Source organism: Scyliorhinus torazame, chromosome 8 (assembly GCF_047496885.1).
Source record: "Scyliorhinus torazame isolate Kashiwa2021f chromosome 8, sScyTor2.1, whole genome shotgun sequence".
Taxonomy (NCBI): Eukaryota; Metazoa; Chordata; class Chondrichthyes; order Carcharhiniformes; family Scyliorhinidae; genus Scyliorhinus; species Scyliorhinus torazame.
Window position 1 is genome coordinate 144,854,090 of NC_092714.1, and position 20,763 is coordinate 144,874,852.

At 43.4% G+C, this 20,763-nt stretch overlaps 1 protein-coding gene across 1 annotated transcript in view; it reads left to right on the plus strand.

Moving 5' to 3' along the window:
- Positions 1 to 2,337: 2,337 nt before the first annotated feature.
- Positions 2,338 to 20,763, plus strand: part of LOC140428172 (TSC22 domain family protein 1-like) — a 260,710-nt gene continuing 242,284 nt past the window's right edge. Inside the window, exon 1 of the mRNA XM_072514324.1 lies at positions 2,338 to 5,738. Coding sequence (XP_072370425.1) covers positions 3,136 to 5,738 — 2,603 coding nt within the window. The 5' untranslated portion in view covers positions 2,338 to 3,135. The remainder of the gene's footprint in view (positions 5,739 to 20,763) is intronic.

The window sequence follows — 20,763 nt, forward strand, 5'->3', positions numbered from 1 at the left end:
TTCATTGCCTCAAGGTGGTGCATTCAGTCACTAGACCATTAGCCAGCAAAGGCTCTGTAATTCTGAAGAAAATAATTAATTGATGAATGATTGACCAGCCATAGTAATCCAATTTCTCAATCTGAGTCACAGGGTGCATTTATAGTGCAATCAGTTTTCCTGGATATTTGGAAGGGCAGATGTAGTTGGAGCCAATTCTGTCAACCATATTAATTTCTCCATGGCAGAGACCTTCCTTATTGTAGCAAAAGCAGTGCATTCTGAATTAAAACACATTTTATTCCCAACTCCCATTGGAAATAATCAATTTGGAGGTTCTTTCCCATGAGACTCATTCATAAATCTCTTGATATATATCAGTGCCTTTTAATCTGCCTTCTAAGACACTTGATGCATTGGGCCATCGGATATTATTCCTGTTTCCTGAGATTGGGACACAGTTACCACCATGTTTATCTGGACATTGAAGATAACCCGACTCATGCCAGCTTTAACAATAAAGTTTGATTAATGACTATTACTTTTAGAGTTGCCGGAGGTAAGAATGAACTTAATTCATGTTACACACAATGAAGTCTATTGGATTGTGGATGGTAAACAGAGAATTGTTTACTCAGGAAGCAGTTCTATAGAATTTGTTTATAATGCTCGCCTGATAATTCTTCGAAACAGGTTCATGTTCTACTGATGAGCAGTGCTCCCTATATGTACATCGATCATGCTGATTTAGTCATGCCAATCTCTCATATTTATTTCACTGTTTATTTAAGATTGGGAATTCTTTTTTAACACATTAAAATCAATACAATTGTGTATTTAATACAATTTCATAGCTATCCTAATGTGTGGCATAGAGTATAAACAATAATAATGTTGTCAGCATAATTTTCAGAGTGCAGTATTGTTACCGACCACAAAGAATAGTGATGAACATATATATTTTTTAAAGCTTGCATTCATATAGTGATTTTGGCCTCAGGAGATAACAAAGCATTTAACGTACGTCTGCAACCAGTATTTTGGCCACCTGTTCTAATATCTACTTACATGGCTCAATGTCAAATATTGCTTTGTAATGTTTCTGTGAAGCACCTTGGAATGTTTTATTACTTTAAAGAATACACAAGTACAGTTTGTTGTTGGTTACAGTCAATAAATTACTTTCGAAGTGTATTTGCTGCAAAGACAAGACATAGATACAGAAAAGGGAGTGGCTAATCTATTGTGACAATGAGTTAGCGAACGAACAGGTAGCAGGGGGTGTCAGCTCTGGTTCAGTGGTGATACTCTCACCTCTGAGTCACAAGGTTCTGTGGTTCAAGTCCCACTCTAGGGTTTAAGTACAAAAATCAAGGCTGGTACAGAGGTGCAGTCTTACATATGAAGGATTAAACTGAGGCGAGGGTGAAAAAAAAACATGGCATTTTTACCATCCCTGGTGCCTTTGATGTTCTATTCTTCACTGAATAGAATCAAAAACAAATCTGGTCATTATCAAATTGCTATTTGTGGGGGTTTACTGTGTACAGATTGGCTGTGGTGTTTTCTACATTATAACAAGTCACTACACTTCAAAAGCACTAAATTGGCTGTAAAGAGCTTTGAGGCGTCTATTGTTGGTGAAAAGAGCTATATCAATGCAAGTATTTCCAAGAAATTAGAAAATGCACGGTGCAGTTATCAAATTGGCGAGCCTTTTAAAGCTGCATTTTATGGCCCCAAAAAGCTACCAACATCCAGGAAATAGGGGTAAGATTTATGTAATTCGTGGCAACCCATTTAAAACATATGGAAATACTGAGGTGCTTCACACGACTAACATTTATGACCAGCGAACGTGACAGGGACTGAAAATTCATTTAGAACCATCTGGAGCCGCGTTTACTTTCGACTGGCGTGAGTCAAGATTGGGAAAGAAATGAATGAAAGTCCTTTCCTTCCGCATTGGGAAGGTTGGCAGGTCCGCAATGCTCGGGCACCTTGCCTCTCGGTCATTTCCGATCGCTGTCCCGAAGCTGCTCGGCTCTCATTGGGCGGTCGTTCATCAGACAATTTCAGGCGGCTCGTGCCGGAAGACATTCTCGGCAATTTCCGTCGGTCCTTGTGGCGGCGAAGGGGGGAAACTCGGCAATTGCCGTCATTTACGGCGGCGGCGAGAGAGGAGGGGGTGGTTCGGTAATTTTCGACACGGCGGCAGCAAAGCAGGTGGCGGTTCGGAAATCTCCGTCGGCCATAGTTGGAGGGAGGGTCGGCAATCTCCGTCACACAGGCCCCCCCCCCCCCGGGTCCCTTCACATCGGAGAGTGGGGGCCGGTTCGGCAGTTTCCGCCACTCTAGTTTCCAGACGGCTTTATGTCTGTGTTGGAGGAGGGGGAGGAGAGAGCCCTGCTGCGCTTGCGCGGTCGCCATCTTGCTGGCGCTCACTTCTCCGGTGACAAGCGGCAGTGAGTGAAAAGCAGCCCTGGTCACAAAATAAGAGGAGCGGGGAGGCGGAGAGTCTCCAAACTTGCCCACCTCAGCAACCGGGATCTTCGGCACCAACCCTGAGCGGGAGACGGCAATCCCCCTCTCTCCTTTTTATAATTCCGCACCAAGATTAGATATTAATATTTGAATGATGCGGTGAAACGGCTCCCCCCCCCCCGGTCAGTCCCAGTGAGTGACTGAAGCTGGGCCTTGCGGTGGTGCCGGTCGGGCGCCCCGTTCTAGGGTTACACAGGGGGTAAGTGACCGGAGGCTCAGCCGGCCTGCTCTCTCTCTCAGCGGCCCCCGTTCCTTTGGAGTGAAGCTTTGAGATGAGGCGGCGGGTGGAGAGGGGGAGGAGGCGGTCTCTCATGAGCTCAGTCTGAGGGGAAGGGGGTTGGGCTCCAAGAGCAGACACCGGCCGGCCGGCTGCCTGCTTCCCTCGGTACAGCTCCTCGCATCCCCCCCCCCCCCCCCCCGGGTCTGCTTTGCCGCAGTCTTGGCTCTATAATTTTTTAGGGGGACAGTCTGTGGTAAAGGGGGCTGTTTAGAAAGGGTTTATTTATTTTTTGTGTGGGTGAGGAGACATTTTTTTAAGGGGTTGCCCCCCCCTCTCTCTTTATCCCCTTCCTCTCCCTCTTTATCCCCTTCCTCTCCCCCGCCCCCCGTGCGATGATGCACCAGTCGGAAAGCGCGGCGGACAGGAAGATGGCGCACCCGCTCTACCCCCGGCGGAGCAGCAACAACCCCCCGGCCGGTGCGGCCTCCTCCTCGGCCTCACTCTCCAGCCTGATGGGCCCCATGCCCGGCGGCCGCCCACACCCGGACGACGGGCCGCCGAGCAGCCTCCGCTCCGGCAACCCCGGCTCGATGCCGGCCGGGCCTCATCCGCCGCAGAGTCTCAGCCTCCACACTCCCGCCCCTGCCGCCGCTCCTCCTCCCGCTGCCGGCTCCACGGCCGGTTCGCAGATGAAGAAGAAGAGCGGCTTTCAGATCACCAGCGTGACCCCGGCGCAGAACAACGCCGGCTCTAACAACAGCATCGCCGAGGACACCGAGAGCTACGACGATATGGACGAGTCTCACACCGAGGACCTGTCGTCTTCCGAGATCCTGGATGTCTCCCGGACCACCGACTACGAGCCGGAGCGCAGCTCCTCCGAGGAGACTCTGAACAACGTGGGGGACGCGGAGACCCCCAGCGCCCTGTCTCCCAATCAGCCTCGCCTGCCTCAGCACCAGCCAGCTTTATTCAACGGGAGCATCCACGGCCTCCATCCACACCATCATCCTCTCCATCACCTCCATCATCACCACCTCCACCATCACCCTGCCATGATGGCAGGGCCTGGCATGGTCAGTGCTGCTACTGCACCTTCAGCAGGAGGAATAATCCCTCCTGGAAGCGTTACCACTTGTACTGAAAAAAATGGCACCAGTACACCCATGTCTGGATTAGTGAGCAGCTCAGTTGGTGCACCAACACCACTGACTTCCAACATCAGTACCACAGGTAATGCTAGAACTGTAAGTGGATTGAGCGGTGTTAGTAGCAATATAAACATCAACGTTGGTGGGACAAGTGTTGGTAATAATAACAGTGTTATTGGGGCTTCTAATGCTGCAATCTCCACTTGTGCAGCAGGAGTCCAAGTGCCTGCAGTCAGCCAGCAGCCAGCAGCTGGCAGTTCCAGGTTCAGAGTTGTGAAACTGGATTCCAGTACTGAACCATATAAGAAGGGTCGCTGGGTTTGCACTGAATTTTATGACAAGGAAAATGTCACTGTTCTCACCGAAGGCACCCCTGTGAACAGGACAGTGGAAAGTGTAAAGCAAGTTGCTGCCACTGATGCAAATCTGGAACGGGAGAGTACAAGTGGAGGGAGTTCGGTGAGCAGCACTTTGAGTGCAGTAGGTTATTACATTGAAAGTGCTGGTAATGGGGAGCCAGGGTTGGTTTCTGCACCTCAGCAACAGGCCTTCCAAGCACTGTGTAATAAGCAGTTGGATTTTAGCAGCAGTGGTCCTCTTGCACAGAGTGTTTCCCAGCCGCAGCTTGCACAAGCCCAGCTGCATTCACAAGATGTTATACATTCGCAGCAAAGGCCAAGTGCTCCCCTCTCTGGTCGAACAAGTCTCGGTAATGTACCGAGTGTTCAACAAGCTCCAATCCAACAGCAATTACCATATTCTCAACAACAGCCTTCGCAGACAATGTCAGCTGTGTCCCAGCCTCAGCAACTATCGTATCCTCAGCAACAACCAGCTTCACAGATGACAACACAGCATATTATGTCATCAAATACAAGTGCTGTCATTACAGAATATGTGCAGCACCCTCAAATGCAACCCTCTGCACAAGCCATGCAGCAAAGCAGTGGTGGGGTTGGATCAACAGCAGCACCTTCAGGCCAACCACAACTCGTTCAAGGCCAAGCACAATCTGCATTAGCACAAGCACAATCTGGACAGACACCAGGTCCGCCTGTGGGACATGTTTCAGCAATGATGCCACCTACTGGTGCTGCCAATGGGCAGTTGGTAACTGGTCAACAAGGGAATACAATCTCTTTGTTACAGCAGTCTTGCTCACCACCAATTAACAAGTCGACACCGATCGGTTTGCAGCCAAGTGCTTCTCAACCTGTCCCAGCACAGCCATTGCAGAGTGGGGTGGTACAACCACAGGTCAGCGCATCAGGGCTCGTGCAGCAGGTAACTGTGGCACCATCAAAACAGCAGTTGTCATCACAACCACAAGGTCAAGGGGTCGAGTGTATTGTTCAAAGTGTGAACAATCAGCCAATAACTGGAATAAGTTCTACACCATCCGCTGTCAATGCCAACCTGCCTAGTGTTGGATCTAATGTATCTACCAATATGCCTACAGCATCTGCAGATGCTGTTCCACAGCAAACCACCATGCAGAGCTCTGTGCAGAATGGCAGTTTGATTCAGAATGCCAGCCAGCCTTCTATACCAATGAATACAAGCCTCCCTGTGGTACAGGGAGGACCACAGAAAATGGTGCCTAGCTCTGTTCAGTACTCTGCTCCCATCCAATCACTATTGAATGCAGTGGAAGATTCACGGCGGCACGCAGACCAGCCAGTGTTGAATGTACAGCAGGTAGCTATTGGAGAAAGCGTACTGAGTGCAGCTTCTGCTCTGGTCCAGGAAATTGCCAGCAGCGCCAATCTGCCTGCTTCTGCATCGCTACTTCCTTTAAAGACCTTGCCACTATCCATGCAACCTGTGGATGGTGAAGATGACAGGTAAGACTAGGTTTCGGCAAAGCACTTCTTTAAAAGTGTGAACTCCATGTTTGTGAATAAAATAATTTTACAGGAAGCTACTGCAGTTAGCATTTGTTGCATTTTGCACGTTAATTCTTTGAACGGTGACTGCTTTTTACATGTAATTCCAACCTAATTTATTCTTTTAAAAATAATTTTCTTCAAAGGTATTTAACTGCACCTTGGACCTGATCACAAACCAAAATGTCGTCTGTAGACACAACATTTAAAAAAATTCTTAAATTAACCGTTGCTAGATAAAGGTAATCTCCAAAATACTGAAATTAAGAAAGACAACAATTGTCTGCAGTCGGCAAACACGGAAGTCAGACCATAAAATCTTCTACAGCATAGTCAAAACATGGACATTTAAAATTACATCAGTAACAATTGAAACAACCAGAAGAAAGGCTTGTAATTTCTACTTCATCGTGCAGCTTTTGTGTTGTCACAATCGGTGTTGTCAGAGGAATAGTCCCATTGCAGTTGATAGTGGGGGGATGATGCCATTTATGGTAGCGAGGGATAGGTTTAGGTACTTGGGGATTCAGGTAGCGAGGGAATGGACGGGGCTCCATAAGTGGAACTTAACGAAGCTGGTGGAGGAGGCCAGGGAGGATCTTAAGAGGTGGGATACACTGCACTTAATGTTGGCGGGGAGGGTCCAAGTGGTGAAAATGTATATTCTGCTGAGGTTCTTGTTTATCTTTCAGGCTCTCTCGATCTTTATATCAAAGGACTTTTTTTGGAAAGTGGACACAATCATCTCTGACTTTGTATGGGCGGGGAAGGTGCTGAGAGCGGGGAGGACCCTGCTGTAGAGGCAGCAGGGGGGGGGGTTGGCATTACCAAACTTGCTTCATTATTATTGGGTGGCGAATGTGGACAAGGTGTGGTGGTGGTGGGAAGGAGAAGGGATAGAGTGGGTTAGGATGGAGGAGGAATCTTGTAAAGGTTCTAGTTTGAGGGTTATGGTGACGGCAGCATTGCCAATGGCTCGGAGTAGTTATTCAGGGAGCCCAGTGGTGCAGTCCACGGTGAAGATATGAAATCAGCTGAGGAGGCATTTTAGGGTGGAAGGGATGTTGGTGCTAACGCCGCTGTGCGAGAATCATGGGTTTGAGCTGGGGGGGGAATGGATAGTGTATACAGGAGGTGGAGGGAAGTGGGGCTGGTCAAGGTGTGGGATTTGTATTTGGAGGGAGGGTTCGCCAGTCTGGAGGAGCTAAGGGAGAGGGTATAGCTGCTGAGGGCTAGTGAGTTCAGGTATCTACAGGTTAGGGACTTTGCACGAAAGGTCTGGAAGGGGTTCCTTAGATTGCCGGGATACACCCTGCTCGAGCGATTCCTCCTTCAGCATGTGGAACGCGAGTGAAGAATTGGCTATATATATATATATATGTATATATGTGTGTGTGTGTGTATATATATATATATATATATATATATTGGAGATCAATTGGGGAGTATGGAGTGAGGCACTGCAAAGGGTAAACGGGACCTCCTTGTTCAAGGATGAGCCTGATATAGTTTAAGATGGTGCATATGACTCGGGCGAGAATGAGTGGGTTCTTTCAGGGGGGAAGCAGATGAATGTGAGAGGTGTGGGCGGGGGCCAGCGAATCATGCGCACATGTTTTGGGGTTGTGAAAAATTGGGAAGATTCTGGGCGTGAGTGTTCGCGGTCTTAGCCAGGATAGTGGAGGAGGGAGTAGACCCGGACCCTCTGGTGGCGATATTTGGGGTTTCGGAGAAGCCGGAGCTCATGGAGAGGAGGAAAGCCGATGTCTTGGCCTTCGCCTCTCTGATTACACAGCGACAAATTTTGCTGGAGTGGCGGTTGGAATCACCACTGGGGGTAGCAGCATGGTTGGGTGACCTGTATGACTTCCTGCGGTTAGAGATGATAAAGTCTGAGTTAAGGGGCTCAGCAGGGGAGTTTGAGAAAAGATGGGGGATGTTTGTGACCGTGTTTGAGGAGCTGTTTGTCGTGGGTGATGAGGAAGGGGGAGGAGGAGAAAAATCTGTACAAACTGTATGGTTGATTGTTGGGAAGAATGTTTCCCGGGATGTTTATTTGCTGTAACCTACTTTGATACAAGTTTGAATAAAATGCGTTTTTTAAAAAAAAAGATAGTGGGGGGATTAGAAAAGGGAGAATGTTAGCTGAAGAATTGCAGAACATAGGGAGAGCTAATGAATAATTGAAATATTCTTCATTTGAAATAATTAAACTCTTGAAGATATAAATTAATCTTGTTCAGTGAAAGGTGTTGAAGTTTGCACTTGAGCCACTGATGCCCAGTGCTTATTGCTGACATCTCAATTTGAGTCACATGGAGCATTGCTACGAAAGGGCACACTCAGCAGCCGGTTTATGAAGAATATTTTTCCTAAAATTAGAAATAAAGAGGAAAGCATTGCCTTGCAAACACAGTACTCGTCAAAATAGTTTAGAAAGTGACATTTGACCCAGTGTAGAATATGAGCTGAACACTGCATACTGAATCAGCCAGTTGTTTGGCTTGTCTGCCCTACATTGCTATGGAATAGTGTAATGCTATAGCATTCCGAACAGGGGACTTGGTTATACCTCCCTTTCAGTGGTGATTGGTATAGAGCTGCTGCCAAATTGATGCCTTGTGCCAAAGTTTATACACATGCTTAACAGATGGTTGATGGATTCAGATAGAAAAGATGATTGCCAAAGATAGTGTGAGCTGAAAAACACCTAGAATACGAATATAGTTTTCTCCTTTGTTTTTATGAATTAGCAGTATCCGTTCCATTTAGCATGTTTAAAGTTACTGAAAATGCAGGTTTTGATCTAAGTGTGTAAAATAAAAGTCAATGCGCCAATCTGAATTAAAAATAACAGTATTGCAATGTTTACTGTACTTTTTACCCCCCCCCCCCCCGAAGAGTTTTATTGATATAACATGAAATTTTATTGATATAACATGAAAGTGTGTGCCCATTTGATATTGAGACCCCTTTACCTGTGAAAACCTGGTTTGGCTTTTGAAAATGTTTGTTATACATGTGTCTTTTTTTTTTTTGTGCAAAATCGGCTTTGTTGCAAAAGGGCTGCAGATTGACTGTAAAAATTTAAAAATCGTTGAAAGACCCCATCCCTTCTGTTCGTTAGATATGTGCACTGTGGAGTATGATGCTGTACCAGCATTATTTTAGTTAACATTGAGTTAATGGATTTTAACTGAGCAGTGGTTTAAGGCACTGTTGACTTTGGTGTAACTAAACTGGAGAGAATGGGAGAGTCCCCCAGGGTTCCATCTTCTATTTCTGTTCAGTCCTTCCTGCTGGTTTGCATGTAATAGATGCAGGAGCCAACTGGGTTATGATGTGGTCACCTTAAATTCACTTCAAATGTGAAAGTCATTTGAAAGCTTACCATGTCTGAAAACTCCACTTCAGCATAAATGCCTGCCCTGCAGAACAGGGGAAAGAGAGATCAGGAGGGGAATGTCTGGGAGGTTGTATGATTCAAAGTTTTCAAATATCATAAAGGTTTATTGCTTCACTTATTAGAAGTTGGTGATAAATAGGTTCGACCAAGGAGAGTCAATGGATGTTATCTATCTTGACTTCCAAAAGGCCTTTGATAAGGTGCCTCACGGGAGACTGCTGAATAAAATAAGGGCCCATGATATTCGAGGCAAGGTACTAACATGGATTGACGATTGGCTGTCAGGCAGAAGGCAGAGAGTTCGGATAAAAGGTTATTTTTCGGAATGGCAACCGGTGACGAGTGGTGTCCCGCAGGATTCCGTGTTGGGGCCACAGCTGTTCTCTTTATATATTAACGATCTAGATGACGGGACTGGGGGCATTCTGGCTAAACTTGCCGATGATACAAAGATAGATGGAGGGGCAGGTAGTATTGAGGAGATGGGGAGGCTGCAGAAAGATTTAGACCGTTTAGGAGAGTGGACAAAGAAATGGCTGATGAAATTCAATGTGGGCAAGTGCGAGGTCTTGCACTTAGGAAAAAAGAATAGAGGCATGGACTATTTTCTAAACGGTGACAATTCATAATGCTGAAGTGCAAAGGGACTTGGGAGTCCTAGTCCAGGATTCTCTAAAGGTAAACTTGCAGGTTGAGTACGTAATTAAGAAAGCAAATGCAATGTTGTCATTCATCTCAAGAGGCTTGGAATATAAAAACAGGGATGTACTTCTGAAGCTTTATAAAGCATTAGTTAGGCCCCATTTAGAATACTGTGAGCAATTTTGGGCCCCACACCTCAGGAAGGACATACTGGCACTGGAGCGGGTCCAGCGGAGATTCACACGGATGATCCCAGGAATGGTAGGCCTAACATACGATGAACGTCTGAGGATCCTGGGATTATATTCATTGGAGTTTAGGAGGTTGAGGGGAGATCTAATAGAAACTTACAAGATAATGAATGGCTTAGATAGGGTGGACGTAGGGAAGTTGTTTGCAATAGCAGGGGACACTAGGACCCGGGGGCACAGCCTTGGAATAAAAGGGAGTCACTTTAGAACAGAGATGAGGAGAAATTTCTTCAGCCAGAGAGTGGTGGGTCTGTGGAATTCATTGCCACAGAGGGCGGTGGAGGCCGGGACGTTGAGTGTCTTTAAGACAGAAGTTGATAAATTCTTGATTTCTCGAGGAATTAAGGGCTATGGAGAGAGAGCGGGTAAATGAAGTTGAAATCAGCCATGATTGAATGGTGGAGTGGACTCGCTGGGCTGAATGGCCTTACTTCCACTCCTATGTCTTATGGTCTTATAATGGGGTCTCTGCAAAAATTGTTTAATCCATTTTACTGTGTTCTGATATGTCAAAGTTTACATCAGTTCAACAGTGATGTGCTGGGAGCTATTTAAGGTGAGCCTATGACTGCCTGTTAGATCTAAGTGACTAACATGACTGGCTTCTCACTTGCTTTTAGAACATAGAACATAGAAAAATACAGCACACCCACCCCCTTCTCATTTCTACAAATGTTATTTTACCTTTAGTTCACTCATAGACATAAGGTCCAACATGGACACAAGCGCTAAAACGTTGTAACATCAGAACCGATGCATGAATGTGAATTTAAGATAGCTTTTTCTCATTTTGCTCCTGTAGGATATTTGGAATGACAATATATTTCAAATGACCAATCTTTTATTTTGATAGGAACTTTTTTCCTTTGGATAGCCTTTTCCAATCTTCGAATTGTTCAAGCTAAATCTTAATGTGTCTAGATATTCGTCATTGTTCTAGGCATTTGAAAATGCTGCTTGAAGTAGCGTTGAGGGTCACATTTAATTTACAACTCCTAAAGAAGATCTTTGGTGTTACTAGTAGCTGACGAGGAAATGAAGATTGTGTTTCTCTTGTTAGTTCCTGATAGATGTCTAAACTTTAGAAATCTGTGACTTTGCAATTAATAAAAGTGAGTGGAACCTTGTATAACAGTTAAAATGTAATGGAATGCTGAAGTGAGAGATTTTAGGAGATTAAATTATTAATGAAATATTGGAACCTGATGAGACTCTGCAAGTCTGGCATGAAGCTAGAAAATGTCAAGTTTTGCAACTATCTAGACACAAGAAATTGAGTTTTGTATTTTTAGTTCTGTGGCTCAAACCTGAAAGATGAATCCAATTTGATATACTGCAGGACATTTTTGCATAGATATTGACTTGTCAAGATACTGCGTGCACATTTTCTATTTGCCTCGTGCAGTTTTCTGTCCATAATTCATTTTTTCCTCTTCTTCCACAGTGTCTCCTTATTTGATGAACTTCACTTTATCTTGCCTCTGTATTTCTTTAATGCTGGTGCCCCTGTTTTTTTGCATGCATTTGCTCCAGCCAGATTCTTTCCCTCTGCACGTGTTTCTAGTAAGAAGTCTTACAACACCAGGTTAAAGTCCAACAGGTTTGTTTCAAATCACTAGCTTTCGGAGCAGTTCTGAGGAAGGAGCAGTGCTCCGAAAGCTAGTGATTTGAAACAAACCTGTTGGACTTTAACCTGGTGTTGTAAGACTTCTTACTGTGCTCGCCCCAGTCCAATGCCGGCATCTCCACAAAGTGTTTCTATGTTCACACTTTATTTATTCTTTCCTTATCACTGTCTCGTTTCCCTATGTTCCCCTAGATTTGGCCGGCTTCGCCCACAAGGGTTCATACGTGCTGTTTCTGACTATCTAGCAAGGACTAACACTTTGGATCAGGAGCACTGTAGAGGACTTGGATGGAATTTGGTGGCAAATTGTTGGTCTGCGCATTTAACTGTGCTGGAGGCGTCATTTTGGGGGAAGGGTTTGGTCAACAAGGAGGAAATTAAGGACTGTGCTGAGAGGGGTGAGGCAGAAGGGTTTTAGAAGATCCCAAGGCCACAACCAGATACTTCATTGCAGTGTTAATGTAAGCATACTTGTGATACTAATCTAATAATTTATTATTAGATGCACAGATAGTCCTGGGAAAGTTAGAAATAATTAAATTGGTATGAGTTGAAGCCAAGAAGGATTTTATGTACAATTAAAAATGGAAGGACATGAGCAAAATCAGGCCACCAAGGAGAAGAGAATTGGATGGACGTGTGAGTTTGGATAACCACAGCAGAATTTTGGATAGTCTGAAATTTTCAGAGCATTGCACAAGGCATAGAAATAATCCAGTCTGGGGGTGACACAGATCGGCTGAGGCTGACTATTGCAAGCTGGAAGTGAGGAAATGGGTCGTGAAACTTCACTTTGGATCAAACAGGTGCTGAAGTTGCAAACCGTATTTAGTTTCAAATCATATTTGGTCTGTTACAGTGGCTTGGGATCTTAAACCTGGTGGCAAGGGAGTGGAGAGAAGGCTGAAGTTGGTTGCTTTGATGCAGTCTATGCAAGATTAGTCGATCGACACAGCCAGTGCTGTGTTGTCCAAAGCTTTTGCATGCTTGTATTTTGAAAGAGTCAGTTTTAACCTATTGGAAGCTGAGGTGAGAATTTGTCAGATCCACTCAAGATTGCTTGTGTATTTTTACTGAATGTGGAACAACAAAAAGGACATTTGACCCATCAAACTTTCTTCCAACAGCTTGTAATTTCAGTACTGTTGGGAACACTTCAGGTCTGAAAGGAGTTGGGTGTGCAAGCTAACTTCAAAGAGGGAACTGAACTGATGTGTTCCTGATCTCAAAGATAATCACATGAAAACTGAGATCAAGTCTTTTGCTTACATCATGGCTATTTTATTCAGTACAATATTTATCAATTATGTTCCTTAATATCAATCGTTTATTGGTCCCTAGGGTATTTCATATTGTTAGTTTGATTGTGAAGGCCTACCCTTTCAAATGAGTTACGTTTAAGTCCAATAATTAAATTTGCTCTGGAGGAGTTGAGATTTTGCAGCTCTTTGATACATTCTCTGAGAAAAGTTATAGGAGCTGTAGTTTCTATCTTGTTTCTACAGAAGTACATTATCCTGGGTGCTAATTTTAAGTTCATGTTTCACATGTTGTGTAAGTGCTGATGGATTGTGAGATGCCATGAATAAAGAATTCTGTACAATGTAAACCATTAAGTAAAACATCAGACTGGGATGAGAGTTCTTTTTTCCTCTTTCTTCCCTGCCCTTCCACCAGCATCACTGATATTTGTGCTAGCATGGCAAAGGAATCTTTTGGACAGTTTAACGATGAATTTGGATATGTTGACCCGAGTCGGCCAGTCCTGGACCACACACAAAAGCGCTCGTTGCTGATGGCTCAATGGCTGTTAGCTTCCTTATGTAGTTGTATATCAACACTTTATAAGTGCTACAAAGCTTTGGAGTAGGAGCTGGAAAGGTATTTGCAAGTTGAGGCAATATGGTGAATCCACAGGAGATGTGGGGCAACATCAGCCACTTGCATTTAGAAGCACTTAGGAAGATATTCTCCCAAGCTTTAGAGAAGTATAAAACTTGTCAGGCAAACAAAATCACCCTGAACCAAAAATGATGACACTTGGGGGTGAATAAAAACTTGTTCAGAGAAAGGGGTTGGGAGTGAGAGATTGTAAATGAGAGAAAAGGCTTTAGAGAAACACTTAGTGCTTGAGATGGTTTAAAGCACAGCTGGTGGGTTGAAGTAAGTTGAGAAGAGGGTAGTCTTGAGTTGAGGGAGGCTGCATAGATGGCGGTGGGGTTCTGAAGGGATTTGAACACTCGGATGAGAAATTACAACTGGGGGACTGGGAGTTATTTTAGGTCAGGAAGCACAGATAGGTAAGTGGGATTTTGTGCAGGTTGAAAAGCAGATTAGAGTTTTACAGGAACTTAAATTTGGCTGGGGTGGGGCGTGAATGGGGGTGCTGGTCAGGAAGGTATGGAATAGTAAAGTCTAAGTTGGCATTAACTGAGTGGATTGCTTGTACATCATGTACTTGTGTACTTTTTGGCCATGTCTGTTGTATTTCAGGAACAAGAACCCAGATTGATACCTTGAACCAAGGAGTGCTGCGGCCACATGGACTGCTGTTACCACTTCACCCAAATTCAGCACTAAACTGACATTGAACTTGGTCTCTGGGACTGTTTAATGTTATTTTAAATACAATTCTGCCTTCTGAAGGTTAATAATGCTCCAGCATTGTCTCCGTAGGATTTCTACTGTTACTGAGTTCAGTTCCTAAATTAGTTTGATTACAACAGTTTGTTGGTTAGCTTGTGCCTGAAATTGCCAATTGTTTAGGAAATAAGGTGTCCGTATCAGTGTTGACACTGTGTTGCAGAGACATTATCCTAGCCGATTCGGGGTAAAGCTTGCTTCAGGTGTCCAATAATTATTTAAACAGTAATATGCCCTCAGCACTGAGCCCCCCCCCCCCCCCCCCCCCATTTTTCTCTTTGTTTTCTGAAGTTGCTGTTCTGTGTGTCCACCTTGGACTCCCAAGTAGCCATTTTTCATGTTTGAGCCTGCTGGCTGCACTCTGAGCACAGTGCACACACTGAAGTTTCTCCGAGTGTTTGTGCTTGCTATCTGAACTTTACTCAGGATGGAGCATTTACAGAAATGATAATGCATGACTTTGCCAATGTCCCAAGCTTGACAATAAATAGGCTGCTAAATACAAAGTTTATTTAAGAGTGGGCTACTGATGGTCAAATGTAAACATAAACATAAGGCCTATTCTGTAGTGTGCTGTCATGTATAGCAACTACTCAAGGTTTGTTTTTGTATACTGCAATCCAGAAACCACCACCTGAGAGGCCAGTGACTATTACTACAGGACAAGAAAAACCAAGAGCACTTGGTTAAATGACTATGATTATCTAATTTCTCAAGCTGCCTTTTGTTTTACATGATTGTGCTCAGTCGACTGCAAGTTATATCATAAAGGTAAATTCCATGCTCTCAACAGTTTAGAATAGAGTTCAATGAGACACAAAGTAGATGGCTGTTTTCCTTTGGCTTCCAGTAGTAATGTAAAGGTACCAATTAATACTTTTTGTTGATTTAACTGAAATATCCTCCATTATAGCAACACTTTTATCTTGCTGCCGTATAAGTGAAACTTATGAACTCTAGCTGTTGCTCTTATTGCATCTGCCTATCATTGAAGGCCTAAAAGTGTTGTCAATACTTGGTAATCTTGTGTCTACACCTGATTCAGAAGTTTTTTTTGTTTCTTTTTAACTTAAGAGTGCCCAATTATTTTTCCAATTAAGGGGCAATTTAATGTGGCCAATTCACCTACCCTGCACATCTTTTTGGGTTGTGGGGGTGACACCCACGCAGACACGGGGAGAATGTGCAAACTCCACACGGACAGTGACCCGGGGCCAGGATCGAACCTGGGTCCTCGGTGCAGTGAGGCAGCATGGCTAAGATTCAGAAGGTGATATTGGCATTAAAGTTTGTTTATAAGTGAGGCTATTTGTACTGTTAAAATGGAGATCAATGACATGACTTTCTGTTCACCTGAATCGCCTTGTTTTCATAGGTGGTGGAGAGATTTTTTCAGATGGCAACCTTAGCTTGCGGGCTGTGACATCCTGTCCCCTTGCTGACGCTTTCCTGTCAATGATGTACATAAACCAACAAGAAGCTAGATCATAATGTTCTGTTGTAAGATTGGACTTCATCCTGTATTACATGTATGAAATGTTGAGGTCGCTGGTGATTTTATATAGTCTTGATGGTAATGCAGGTTATGCAGTCTTGATGGTAATAGGAGATAAACAATGGGAAACTTGTCTTTCTACCCATTTGAAGCCTAATCATTGCATTAATTTCAAGCAGCGTTAGACATTTACATTTTACTACAGATCCCAAGTGTTGCAATTTTGCAGCGCCTCATGTTGCAGCGATTTTGCTGTTGTGCTATAATGTGTACATGATTCCTTGTAATTTTTCAGATAATTTTGTCTTGAGTCACACTCACCCTGAAGGTGTATTGTGGTCTCTTTATTCTTCCTGCCAAATTATACCACCTTACAATTATCTATATTGAAGTTCAGCTGCTAATTACACACCTATTCTGTAAGTTTATTGATGTCGACTTGCATTAACTACACTACCTATTTGGTGTTCTATGCAAATTTTGGAACAGTACTTCTGATTTCTGAGTTCAAATTGTTTATTCAAATTGTGAGCAACCATGGTCTTCGCACTAGACCTTGTAGAATGCTGCTTTTTACAATTTTCCAGTCCTTTAACCTCCTCGCTGTTCTCCATTTTGTAGGCAGCTTGCTATTAATTTATTTTACTCGTTCCCTGATTTAACTGCTCTGTAATCATGAGTATTATGCCATGCTTTATCAAAGGCCTTTTTGGAAATAAAAATATATTGCACTTTCTGCATTAGACCGTATCTACCTTTTTAGTGCAAAGAATGCAAAAAAAGCTGAATTTTGGTTGAAGCATTGCACTTCTCATGCAGTGTTGTGGTTCAGAAGTTAGTCGAGTAGTTTTATTGGTTTCAGAAGTTGATCGAGTAGAGTTATTGGCATAGCTGTGCTTTCTTAGCACTGCTGAGGATCAAGATTTTTCAGTTCACATTAATTTGTCCCATCCTGAAGTATTTGAGTGGAGGACCTGACAGTAAAGAAAGATAGTTGGATGATCAGCTATGATCAAAAAGCAGGCTTGAAGGGCCAAATGGCCTCTTGCCTCCTATTTTCTATGTAATCAGCGTTTTTCAGACTTTTGGAGCTGGTGTTTATGTTAAGATGGTGCAAGTGCAATGGTCTATAGCATATTTGAGTACGTTAAAAATAGCTTGTGACCACTTCTAGGTATTTTAGAAACCTCATCTGCGGCTTTATTTTTGTTTGATGTAGGTAAGCGTACATATTTAAGTGAAACATGTCACGCTTATTTCCTGCCAGGCTTTTGGTGCAGAGTAATTTGTTTAAACTCTAGTTGCTAAGTTTGGCTCTGTGGTGTCTATAATAAATAGATCATCTGAATGTTCTGTTTTTTTTAACCTGAAAAGAGGGTCACAAAATCTTGTGAAATAAAGGGTGAACAAAATATTTCTTCCTTGGGTTAAAATAAAGTGGTTAAACCGCTAAGTGGCCAAAGTGTTTTGGAAAATGCAAGTGAAATAGTTTAATGCACGTAACTAAAATGTAATGCCAAAAAGAAATTGAAGTACCTCCATTAGTTGCATCTTCAGAGCCACTTTCCCATACCCACTCCCCCAGGAAATTGGTAAGTAATTCGATGTATGTTTGGTGCTGCCCATCAATATAGAGAAATGATTAAATGCCTGTGCAAGGCAATGTGCTAGGAACCTATGAAGGGAACTTAGTGGGTATCTCCCCACCAAATAAAACAAAGCTACTTGAGCTCATCATTGCAGAAGTTGGAAACAGCTGCTTTAATCTCAACATTGCATTAAATTTGTGCACAAAATGCATATGTAAAAATAATGTGGTCTTATGCTGTGTTTTGTGCTCAACCCTCTGTGCACCCGTGAATAACAGGAGACCATATAATTGCTGTAAAATGAGTAATGTTCAAAAAATAAAATGCTTTTCTGTACATATTGTCACGGTCTTTTGGAATGCGCTTTAATTGCCATCCTTTATTTTTAAGTAGGCCTGTGCACCTATTCATCAGTTAACAGGTCAGCTGTTTGATCATCTGATTTTGTGACCTCTATTGACTAAGAAGATGAATGTAATAGTTTTGCTCAAACTGTAATCTATAAAATGAGAACTCATTTTAAACAAAGTATAAAAGAAAGTAGATATTTAACATTTCAGACTTGAGTTGGCACTGGGCTCAAACTGAATTTATTGGCTCTTCAGTAAATAAGGCACAAAATTATTTGTAGTAGGATATTCTTGTATAGACTTGGAATTATTTCAGCAACCTCTGTCAACTCTGTAGCTTTTGTGAGCTTTGCGCAAATTTGTAGTTTAAACTTATTTAGCTTACACCCTTAAATGTAGCGCGAGTCGTCTTGCATATTTATCAGAGATAGTGGGAAGGAGATTGATGCTCACGGATATTCATGTGTACTTCCTAGTGAGTCTCGAGTAATTCATCACAACTTGCTATTTTACCTCTTCTGCATTGGCTTAGCTTCATAACATTTGCTCTTTGATTCAAGCCCATCTCCACGATTCGAGCACATTTTCCAGGCTGAGACTTAATTGCAGTACCTTGGGAGTGTTACATTGACTGAGATGCCACCTTTTGGAATGCACATCAAACCAAAGCCTTGCCTGCATGCTCAGATGAATATAAAAGATTCCATGGAAATTATTATAAGAAGAGAATGGATTTCTCTGGACAGCGCTCATTCTTCAGACACCAACAAAATACATTAACTGATCATTTATCTCACTGCTGTTTGTGGATCCTTGCTGTGCACAAACTGAGCTACTGCTTTCGCCTTCAAGACGAATCTGAACAGATGTTCAGAGGATGTAATTAAGATGCACCTTCCTCATTTTATCTGTCTCTCTCGAGTGTGTCTTTGTCTTTCAAAGTGCATTGGACAACTAGTGCGCCATACAGTCCTGCCAAATATCTTCTACTTTCCTAATTCAACTTGAGGAGCTAGTCGCTCAGGAGTGCAGTTAAGCATGAGAGCTGTTTCAGTAATTGGGGTGTAATGGAAGCTTGTTTTTCCAGTTTTGTTCACTTGGGCTGGGTTACAAATGCTGTCTTGATGCAACCACTGCTAGGTGTTGAGAGGGAAAGTTGAGTTTGCTGTGTAGGGAAAAATGAGTTTTCTTGGGCAGAAATAAAGCCTTATCCACTAAACAGAAATCAAGACTTGAGTCTCCACATCCCTAATTGAGAATTATGTCCTTTTTATTAAGTTGATGAAAAAGGAGAGAATAATGGTGAATTCGAAATAGAAGTGCTGAAAATACTCATGCGGTCAGGTAGAATCTGTGGAAAGAGAAACGGGTAGAAAATAATTTAAAGGTCATCTACCTGAAATGCTGTTTTAGATTTCCAAAGTCCGAAGTATTTTATTTTTTGTGTTGGAATTCTGGTGAACAGTTACTTTTCATCCTGGAGGGAAGTGTACAGTGGTGTTCCTTCCCTATGGGTTAGTATTGGGACCACGGCTCTTTTTGAAATATGTTAATGACCCAGTCTTGAGTATACAGGGCACTATTTCAAAGCTCAGAAGAAATGTAGTTAATTATTGGGGCAGTTAACACCAGACTCTGGAAGATCGAGACAGCCTGAGCTGACACTTGGCAACTAAATTTAATATTTAGAAGAGTAAAGATATTTTGATAGGAAGCATGAGTAAAAGTAATATAAACTAAATAGTACCATAGTGTAGGAAAATAAATCCTTGAAGACGGCAAAACCAGTTGAGGAGGCTATTAAAGTATGTGGAATCCTTACTATAAGGAGGCAGTTCAGAGAAGGTTCACTAAGTAAGTCATTTTCAAACTCTGGGTCGTGAGCGGGTGTCTGGAAAGTTGCGGGACCATTGGTCGCAACATTTCCGATCACTGGAAGAAGTCACAAACACTGCGACTGGCTTGTAAAAATGCCAGCCGCGACCGGCTTTCAGAATGCCGGTCATTCCCCGCATATGTGCCCTCTCATCAGCGTGCAGGCCCGGAGCCCAGCGAGGCAGACCGCCTCCGCCTGACGTCAGCGCGCTGACCCAGGAGCAAATTCTTTATAAAAAATTTTTTTTTAAATCGATGGAGTCTTCTCTCCAGAAGCGGCGGCATACCCCGTACACTTGTGTCGGGTGCCCTGGGTGCGAGAGAGATTCCTCCATTTTGTAGCTGCTAGCAGTGCAGGTGCGAGCTCGAGGGCCTATGGTGAGCAACCCATTAAGAAGATGCTGAAATCGGGAACAAAGCAGCATAAAGATGATTTCTTGAGGTATGGGTTTATTAATCGGGCCAATTCAATTCAGGATTCAAAGCTCGTGTGGAGGATGGCCGGTTGTTAAAAATGGGCTCCGGTCAAAAACGTTTGAAAAGCATTGCACTGGGTTAATTTGTGGGATGCAGGTTGTGCCTATAAGCATTGAAGTTTAGAAGAATGAGCGGTTAGCTTTTTTAAACTTATTCTAAGGGGACTTGACAGGGTAGATGCTGATACACGTTTTCCTTATGGATGGTGATGCATGTTTTGCTTATGGGGAATCTAGAATTAGTTGTGGGGGGGGGTCCATTTCAGAATAATGGATTTCCCATCTTAAGATGGCCATGAGGAGAAATTTCTTCTGCGTCATTAATCTTTGAAATTCTCTACCTCTAGACACTTGTCATTGAATATATCCATAAGACATAGGAGCAGAATTAGGCCACTCGGCCCATCAAGGCTGCTCCGCCATTCAATCATCGCTGATACCTTTCTCCCCCCATTCTCCTGCCTTCTCCCCATAACCCCTGATCCCCTTATTGATCAAAAACCTATCTATATCTGTCTTAAAGACACTCAGTGATTTGGCCTCTACAGCCTTCTGCGGCAAAGAGTTCCACAGATTCACCACCCTCTGGCCGAATAAATTCCTCCATCTCTGTTTTAAAGGATCGTCCC